Source organism: Hyperolius riggenbachi, chromosome 11 (genome assembly GCF_040937935.1).
Source record: "Hyperolius riggenbachi isolate aHypRig1 chromosome 11, aHypRig1.pri, whole genome shotgun sequence".
In the NCBI taxonomy this organism is placed as follows: domain Eukaryota; kingdom Metazoa; phylum Chordata; class Amphibia; order Anura; family Hyperoliidae; genus Hyperolius; species Hyperolius riggenbachi.
The window spans coordinates 139,114,032-139,124,077 of NC_090656.1; the positions used below are offsets into that span (position 1 = coordinate 139,114,032).

General features: G+C 43.5%; 1 protein-coding gene across 2 annotated transcripts in view; it reads left to right on the top strand.

Moving 5' to 3' along the window:
* Nucleotides 1-8,588, top strand: part of ZFTA (zinc finger translocation associated) — a 33,453-nt gene extending 24,865 nt beyond the window's left edge. For both annotated transcript variants that reach the window (XM_068261457.1, XM_068261458.1), the window contains one exon: nt 4,381-8,588. In XM_068261457.1, coding sequence (XP_068117558.1) covers nt 4,381-4,817 — 437 coding nt within the window. In that variant the 3' untranslated portion in view covers nt 4,818-8,588. The remainder of the gene's footprint in view (nt 1-4,380) is intronic.
* The last annotated feature ends 1,458 nt before the right edge of the window (nt 8,589-10,046 follow it).

Genomic DNA, 10,046 nt, shown 5'->3' on the forward strand with positions numbered 1-10,046 from the left:
GTAAGGGTTATGCTCCCCAACTGGACAGAAACTGCCACTTGCATTCCTGCTGTTCCTTTCAGGCAGAGAAATAAATAAGGAACACAGTATAGTTATTTGTGTGCTTGGCACTGTGCATACACATCTGTCTTATCATGGGCTTGATTCATTATTACATACCGCGGCTGTCAGCGTTGGCTACTCCAGGCAGCATGGGGTAATTGTATTGAGCGTACGCTACACGAGGTAAACCTAAATGCCGCGTGAAACCATGCAGCGCAATCGCGACAGTTCATTAGCATGGCCGCTACTATGTAGTAGCGGCCAGGCTAATGAACTATTGCGGTACATGGTAACGTGCAGCATTTAGGTTTACCTCACATTAGATTAGACCACACGCAGAGAGGACCTCGCGTAGCATGTGCTAGTTACAATTACCTCACGTTGCTTGAAGTAACCCCTCGCTGACATCTGCATAGTTTTAATGAATCATGTCACGTCACCTTGTGTATCCTTTAAAGCAACCATCCAGCAAAAGGGACAAAATGAGTTTTACTTACCCGGGGCTTCCTCCAACCCGATACAGCCAACATGTCCCTCTTCGCACCTCCGGACGAGGTCGGCATCCGCAATGGAGGGGATCGGGTGCCACCGGAGCTGCGACGAGGGACATGTCGGCTGCCCGGGGGCTGAAGGAAGTCCTGCGTAAGTAAAGCTCATTTTGTTTTGCCTGATGGTGCCTTTAACCACCCTGGCGTTCTATTAAGATCTCCAGGGCGGCTGCGGGAGGGTTTTTTTTAAATAAAAAAAAAAACTATTTCATGCAGCCAACTGAAAGTTGGCTGCATGAAAGCCCACTAGAGGGCGCTCCAAATCCGTTCTTCTGATCGCCTCCGGCAATCAGAAGTAACAAGGAAGGCTGCAATGAGCAGCCTTCCTTGTTTGGCTTTCCTCGTCGCCATGGCGAGGAGCGGAGTGACGTCATGGACGTCAGCCGACATCCTGACGTCAGCCGCCTCCGATCCAGCCCTTAGCGCTGGCCGTAACTATTTGTTCCGGCTGCGCAGGGCTCGGGCGGCTGGGGGGACCCTCTTTCGCCGCTCCACGCGGCGGATCGCCGCAGAGCGGCGGTGATCAGGTAGCACCTCCACGCGGCGGATCGCCGCAGAGCGGCGGTGATCAGGTAGCACACGCGGCTGGCAAAGTGCCGGCTGCGTGTGCTGCTTTTTATTTTATCAAAATCGGCCCAGCAGGGCCTGAGCGGCACCCTCTGGCGGTAATGGACGAGCTGAGCTCGTCCATACCGCTAAGGTGGTTAAAGACCAGAGCATTTTTTTTTTTTATTTTTTTTTTACCCTGCCCCATCCCTTAAAGAGGAACTGACTTTAGAATTTGAAAACAGCATAGCAATTCATGTAAAAAATTGTAGACAAAAACAGTGCAATAAATAAGTAAATAAACTCTATAATTACAATAAATCAATAAACCCCACCCCCGTGACATAGGCTGCCGCGGCAATGCCCGACAACTTCGCAAAGATCACTGGGAGACCTTCTTCTGCTGTCTGATGCAAAATCCGCCTACCTTTTGTTGTTGACACTGTGCGTCATCAGGAGGCGCCTCCTGTGCAGAGAAAAATCCTGACATGACAGCTTCAGCACAGACGGCTACGGAAGGTGGGAAGCCAGCAGAACAGTGGAGAGAAGGGAACGAGGAGGGACATCAGACACTGGAGGAAGCTAGAGAGTTAAAGCGGAGGGAGGAACTGACAGCTGGGGAGGAGAGATACGTCAGCAGTAGTGAGGGGCCAGCGATGTCATCACTTCAGCGGGGATACCATGTTGTAGAGATGGGAAGTCCAGATCTTTTCAAGGATTCTTATGATTCGAGTTGGATCATTGAAAAGATCCGGATCTTTGAACCAAATCTTTGAATCATTTTACTAGGGAAGCAGACTGGGGGTGAAATGACTAGCAGGATTGTACATTCTGTTCAAGCCTGGCTGCTAGTATAGCAAGCTATGTGTCAACTTCACTGATATATTTTACTTTTAGTTCTGTTTTAAGACATATGTGGACTCGTGCAGGATGTGGACTCGTGCGGTGCACAGTGAGGGGTGCAGCAGAGTGAGGGGTGCTGGGTGCACAGTCAGGGATACAGCAGAGTGAGGGGTGTTGGGGTGCATCAGAGTGAGAGGTGTTGGGGTGCAGCCGAGTGAGGGGTATTGGGGTGCATCAGAGTTTGTCCCTGACCACCAGAACCACTGGAATACAATGATGTGTAGCATTGTTAATATTACAGAGCCAAACTAATCTAACATGCATACACACTGTTTCGGATTGGTTAATACTCATCAGTGCATGGCATGGATTAATATGGCTTTATGGTCTAGAACCTGAAACACCCAGTTACAGATTGGCCAACAACTAAGCCAGATGGGAGCAATCTAGGCATCTCAAAAATGACATTCAAACAGTCAATCTCCATCTAGGTTTTCCCACACAGATCTCCAATGTGGGTTAGGGCACTAGATCGAGAGGGTGTCCCAGCTTGGGGAAAGAAAAAGTTTCTGTATCTGGTGGTCTTGGTGGGCATCCTGAGGGGAGAAGTTTGAAGTAGTGAATGCCGGGTTGAGAGAAAACTCAGCCTGATGGCTTTTGAGCGCAGTCTGGAGGAGTAAAGAAAATCGAGTGGTGGTAGGGGGGTACCAGTGATCCTTTCGGCGGCATTAATGATTTTCTGTAGCTTGTACTTGTCGCTCGTGGAGGCCCTTGCATACCATACATTGATGGAGAAGCTAAGTATCGACTTGATGGTCACAGAGTAAAAGCAGGACATAAGCACTTGCGGCATTTCCAATTTTTTTTAGCTGCCGCAGGAAGAACAGTCATTGTTATGCTTTCTTTTGGTTTCTGTTGGTATTTTGAGATGTTTGTGCTGAAGAAGTGGGCATGTTGGGATTCTGGTGATCTCCATGCCTTCAACTAGGACCGGGGGGAGCTCAAGGGGGCTTATCATGAAGTCAGTGATCAGTTCTGGGGTTTTGGCCGGGTTTAGGACAAGCTTGTTTGCCTTTCACCAGTTGCAATTGTTCTCAGTCTCCTGACGATAGGCCTGGTTATCATTCTCATCTATAAGGCCAAGGATGATGGTGTCGTCTTCAAACTTGATGACTTTGACGGCACTGTTCGTTGAAGTTTGCTATCATACTGAAAGACACTTACATCATTTAAGCAGGACACTAATATAGCACTTATCAGTAAAAGAGGAAAAAGAAGAAAACATTCTCAGACACCTCCAATTACATTCCTACACTCCATATAATTATTATTATTGATTTATACAGCGCCAACATATTGTGTAGTGCTGTACAAAGTAAGAAACAAACATGGGGTGCATAATACAGACAATACACGAGTGAACAGAGGCGCCAAAAGAATAAAATGTGATAACATTTTTAAAACATGGAAGTGGTAGTGGTGGACTTTTATCCACTCCAAAGGACACCACAGAACCAATGTGTTAACGTTTAACAAAGAAATGTATTTGTACTCTCCATAATTTTTGCAACACGTTTCACAGGCTTAACCCCGCCTCATCAGGCAGTCAGATAGGAGTATACAGCATATGCTGTCTAGGTCTGTGCCAAGCGCCTCTGTGAAAAAGACACTTTCCAGTCACATTCCTCCACTCCATATAATTATTATTAATTTATACAGTGCCAACATATACTGTAGTGCTGTACAAAGTAAGAAACAAACATGGGGTACATAATACAGACCATGGTATACACCAATATGCAAAATATAAATTGGTAATTACAGTGACAAAAGTAACATGATGAATAAAATGTATAATATAATGGTGGTACGTATATCTATCAATGAAGTCTAGCCACAGGACTCAAGTTAGAGTGTATTTTTTTTTATAGTACTTGCCGTCAAGTGGGCAAACTCCTCCACTTCAGAAACCCCCTTAATTCTCTCAAACCACATTTGAATGGAGGGCGGGTCTGGAGATTTCCATTTTCCTGGAATACTTGTTTTGACAGAATTCAGAAGAAAAGAAGTGAGGGATAATTCATACCCCATTTTGCGGGAGTGGGGATGAAGATGAAGCAAGAAAGCGTTTGGTATCCATGGGATCTTATGTTCTGCAATACACTATAAGGGTCTGCACCACCAAATGTGGACAAGGTCCCCAACTGCCTCATTGCGCCTGCAACAAATCTCAGTTGTGTTGTTTTTTTTTTTTTTTTTTTTTTTTTTAAATGTATTTAACCTGGCCTATTCAAATGTTTGACAATATTGCATTATTATTATTATGCTTTAATGTATTCTACAGTGCTGTATGTTCAGATAAGGAGTGGAAATCTGATATTTCTTTTGTTTCTTTATACAGAGGACTCCACTACTTCTGAATCAAAAGAATCCACTACTGGAACCTCCACCCCTCGGACTGAAATAGTTCTCCCAGCCATCAACAAGCCTCCTAAACCTACCACATCCCTACCTCCGCCATGTAATAGTGCCAAGCGCAGCTACCAGGTGCGCTGGCGTACAGAATTCATGATGGACTATGACTGTCGTCGGCAGGGTCTTATTTGCATGGTGTGCGGAGGTACCCTGGCCACTCTGAAAGTTAGCACTATCAAGCGCCACATTGTCCAGGTACATCCTTACTCAGTAGACTTCACTCCTGAAGAGCGCCAGAGAATCTTAGAGGCTTACAGTGAAATGGCATTGCATTACATCCACTCTGAGGAATGTTTTAAAGCTCAGCCCCAGGAGGAAGTGAAAGGACGTAAAAGGAAATCTGCTTCTGTTGAGGAAGCTTGAGGAGCCCATATAATGTACTTTAGGAGAACTATCTACAACCTGTGACCTGACCTACAATCCTCCTCAACTGTAATAATTTTCTCATCAGTGCACATTGTTCCTTTGTTCCATTTCATTGAAAACTTGCTGTCTCTTTGAAGATTTTCACTGATGAGTTTAATTCTTGCTAAGTGACCAGTAATAAATTGCTGAATCGATTTTACTCAAACCTGTCTCAGCCATCTTCTGCAAGCAGGCTGTAACTATGCACCTTCACTATGTCATTACAGCTACGCACCAGATTGTAGAACTGGAATCCTACGCAATGTTCTTTGCGTGTGTGGAACAAACAACTTTCATTGCAGTGAACCTTTTTTTCTTGCATAATTTAACTGCCCATCTTTCTGTAAGTCCAACAGATGTAATGATTCTTCATTATTTATTATCTTTTGATACTAAAAGCCTGCTTTAAGAGAGAAAATAAGTTTTATCTCTTGATCAAAATTATGTGACCTTTATTATAAATTCTGTTTGAAAGTTATTTTTTTTTTATGTATTCTCTGAAGAAAGAAAGAGAACTATGATGTAAATTACACTTTCATAAGCTATGAAAATGTTTTTGTTTTTTTTTATATTTCAGTGGCCTCAGCCATAGTGGGGATGCCATCCCTTTGTAAGACTTAAAAGCCCAGTTCAGTCTCCCTTTCTTTTTTCAATGTATATAATAAATTTGCATTAATTAGCAATGTGCAAGGTTTTGTGCACTGCAGGCTGGACTGTTTTCAATGGGTAGATATCTGGCTGAATGGGTAGATATCTGGATTCCATTTCCTGCCAGGATGTCCGTGCAATTTTATTGAACAGAAATCAGTCCAATTCCTCCCCATCCCATCAATCCACTTCATGAGCTACTTTCCCTATGAGCACAGAGCTGAACCCACACCTAGTGCTGCTGAGAGATTAACTTTTTGTGGCCAGCATGGATGAGCAAGATCAGTTTAGCAAATATTGAACTTTCTTGACATGTACGTGAGCACAGACCTCAGATGAGAGGGTTACTTATCCATGTCATTGCCTCTTGACGCTGTGTTGCATGCTGCACTCCATCTTCCTGACATTTGGCTGTGAAGGTGGGAGTGTCGGGAAGATGGAGAGCAGTGTGCAACGTAGCATCGAGAGGTGGCGACATTGGTAATTTAAACCTCTGTGTCGCAACCCCATACACACAAGGGCAGTTTCACTTTTGGCTTAACTGTCCTTGCTCATCTCTAGTGGCCAGAACTCTGCAGCTACAGCCCAACAGACCTCCCTCCATGTGGAAAGAAGCATTTGACTCTTTTCACACTCTACCCAATGTCCACATAAAATAGTTAACTATGCAAGCTATAAAAATGCTTTTTTAGGAAGAACAAGGTAATGAGAGGTTCATGTGGCTTTTCCAAACACACTGGGGGAAGAGTGGGGAAGGTTAAATTCTTTAGTACACCCTGTGCAGGAAGATATTGATAGTGTGGAGCTGTAATGCTCACAACAAAGCGTAAAGGTACCCATACATCTACCGATTTTTGCAGCCGATCGACTAAGAGACAAATCTCTTACTGATCGTTGAGAGATTTGTTGGCTGAAATAAACCCCAGGCCAATTCCCAAGCGATTTCGGCATGAAATCTTGCGGTGAATCAGCCTTGTGACACCGCCTCGCATGAACCCCCCCCCCCGTGCCAATGCAGTTATACTTTACCTGCTGCCGGCCTCATACTTCCACATTTGCGCCCTTACGTGGTTGTCGGTGTTGTAGACCCGTGTGCTATATGCTGGTAGTTGCAAGGGGCCTGAATACAGAAGTATGAGGTTGACTGCTGCGCGGATGGTGTGACAGGTAAAGTATACCTGCACTGGGGGAGGACAGCGGCCAGGCGTTTCCATCGTGTTTGTCCACGATTATCGCATGCCATTACTGAAGCACCCCTTAATCGATCATGTCGGTCTGAGATTTTCCAGCATGTCCGATCGATACATGTGACCAATTTTGGACCAAATTTGGTTGCATTGTCCTCCGGGCATGCGCTTGGCGCCACCTATTTTTATCTGATTCGATTATAATTATTGAATTGGATGGCCGATCAGCAACCAAGTCAAGTAATCTATGGGCACCTTTATCTCGGGAAAGAGAAGGAGGCAACAGAAATCAAGTGATTTACTCTGCTACCAGATAAATGGGGTCGTTTCCCCAGCACAAATGGATACAGGTTGTAGTTTCAGATAACCTTCAATACATTTTTTTTTTTTTTTTTGTGAAAAGCACATGTGCATTATTAACGCAAATTTACTGTTGTAAGCATTTAAAAAACAGGTGACTAAGCTGGTGCTTTAAAGAGACACTGAAGTGAGAAAAAAAATATGATATAATGAATTGGTTGTGTACTACGGATTATTACCAGAAGATTAGCAGCAAAGAAAATATTCTCATATTTTTATTTTCAGGTATGGAGTGTTTTTCTAACACTATATACCTGATTCTCTAATATGTGCAGATTACACAACATCAATCTCTAATATGTGCAGATTACACAACACTCAGCATTCTAAATTATTTTTTCAGAGCAGGCTATGAACTATTGACCTCTCCTCTGGCAGAGAAAAAGAAAAGTTTTCACTGACAGTTGAGATAATAAACTTCAGAAGACAGTTCTCTCCACGACTTTGAAAGTCGTAGAGCTTAATGGCTTTTTTTTTTTTTTGCATAGAGATAACAACTGGAGTTTCTTGACTCTTCCTGTACTGGAAACAATGAGACTTATGTCTCTGATCTTAATGTTTTATTTCTTAGCTGTACTACACATACAAATCATTATATCATTTTTTTTTTTTCGCTTCAGTGTCTCTTTAAGCATCATTTTTGATGTGTGGTGCTTAAAGTGTTAGTTTATTTATAATAAAGTGTGCTTGAAATGCCTTTAAATGAGACCCTAATTTATAATGCAATTTACTTCCCTTAACTGATTTTTAGTATACTGGCAAGGTCAACCCTATTGTGTACTACAGCAGTGTTCTCCACAGAATTTTTTTCCAGCCAGGTGGCATGAAAAAGTAATCCGGTGTGAGAAAGGGAAATGCAGGACCGGTGCAACTCTGCTTACAGCATTAGTGGAGGATGAGGAGGCGAGCCAATAACAACTGGGGTTCACCAAAAGCCTGGGGAGAACACTGTACAGTATAAACTTTTATTGTCTGTTTGCAGGGACAGCAAACTAATTACAGTGTGTGCTAATCCATAATCGCAAAATTCATTTTTAAACTGTTTCCACTGCTTCTATGGTTGTATATTGTCTCTGTAAACTTCTTATCCCTTTGCATCTCTTATCAGCACTTCTGCAGACAAGAAATATTGTGAGTATTGACTACTGAGGAGTAATTTTGAAATGTAAACAATGGCAGTAACGAGCTTGTATTATAAAATAGAACTAAAGCGGTAACATGAGTATATTGAATTATTTCAATCATTGATTACATTCATTATATGTTGCACTTTTTAAGTGTAAGTAAACTAACACTTTAAATTTCACCATTTGAGGTCTGTATAGCTAATGTTATGTGGCTTAGTAAGGGATTTGTAGTAAGTGTGTTTTCTGCTCATGCTCCCAGAAACTTTCCCTTATATATGTTTTTGACAGTGAATTTCATACCAAAAAACTGGTAGCTACGGTAACTTGGGGACCTTTTTTAATATGCTGTCTTGACTTTGTTTAGTTGAGAACCATGAAAGTTATACTCAATAAACAAAATGAGCCAACATCTTTGTAAATTGAGCGTGTGTTCCTGTGGGAATGAAGTACATTAGATTTGGGTTTGGGAATGTAATCTAGTCTTATAGAACAAGCTTTCAAGAGCACCAGTCACTGTTTATGTATAAAAGAATTTCAGAACTCTTTATGTATATGGATCTCAGAGTTGAGCCTCATGCACACTTGACACTACTGTTGCCTGGCAGAGATCGGGATAAGTTCCCTGGTATGACAGTTTGTGTTGAGGCTGTACAGGCAGCCTATGACTATAAGGTGCAGTGGAGGGATAATGTGCAGCAAACACAGTAGGTAGAGCGAGGCTGAGAACAATAATGTCAAGCTGCTCTCAGGCTAGATGATCTGGCATACCACTGCATGTTTGTTTCTGATATTACTCAGACACTACTGCAGCCAAACAGCAGGGCTGCCAGGCAACTGATATTGTTTAATTCACGGAGACGCTTCTTTGCTGTGATTAAATAAGCATGCTGCTTTTGGATTTCCCGAAAAGTCGGGAGAGAATAAGATTCTGGCGTTTTGGCAGATGATTTCCCCCTGGTTCCTAGCAGCACGGAGGATGGCGTCTCTGTCCCAGTAGTTCAGCACTTTAAATATAAAGTTGCGTGGCGGGGCACCTGGTGGTGGTAGCTTGGACGAGATTCGGTGTGCCCATTCTATTATGAAAACGAAGGAGTCTCTGCCGAATATGTCAGTGAGGAGGGTTTCTGCAAACCTCTCAGGGTTGGCGCCTTCCACCTTCTCTGGCAGTTCCACTATTCTAATATTACATCTGCTGTTTCCTTTTTTCAAGGTCGTCTTGCCTGGAGTGTAAGGTCTAGAGCTCACGCTGGGTCTCCTGCATTGCTGGCTGTACCAGCCTAGTGGAGTCTTCTAGTACGCTGATGCAGTCTTCCGCCTGTGTGACACGTGCTTTCAAATTTTGCATGTCTTGCAGTACTAGCGAGACATCGGTATGGACTTCCTCCAGCTTAACAGTAATAGCAGCCAGGCTTGCCTGGCACGCAGTGACCCCTTCTAGGTGCTGTTCCAGAGGGCTTGGTTCGGGAGGAGGCTGGGAGGATTCGTCTTCCGATATGCTCTCCGTGGTGCATGGAACACTAGGAGCGTCAGCGCCATCTTGACTGGTATGTTTGAATTGGCGGAGCTTAGCTGCTGCCTCGGAGGCTCTGCGAGTCATGATCGGAGATGCAGGTTTGATGTTACGGGAAGTCCTGGCATTAGTTTGGGTGTTGTTTGGGGCAGCCACGGTGTCTGTTTTTAGCTTCAAAACGGTTTTAAGCCCAGTGCCTCTCCAAAGCACGTCTTCACCTCATGAACTTCCGGTCACGCCCACAACTGGTATTTTTTAAAATGAAATAAATATGGTAGCCTCCATATTCTCCTAACTTCATTTGTCCTTGAAGTGTCCAAATTTAAATGACCAATTGTCCTACTTTAATGTTGTA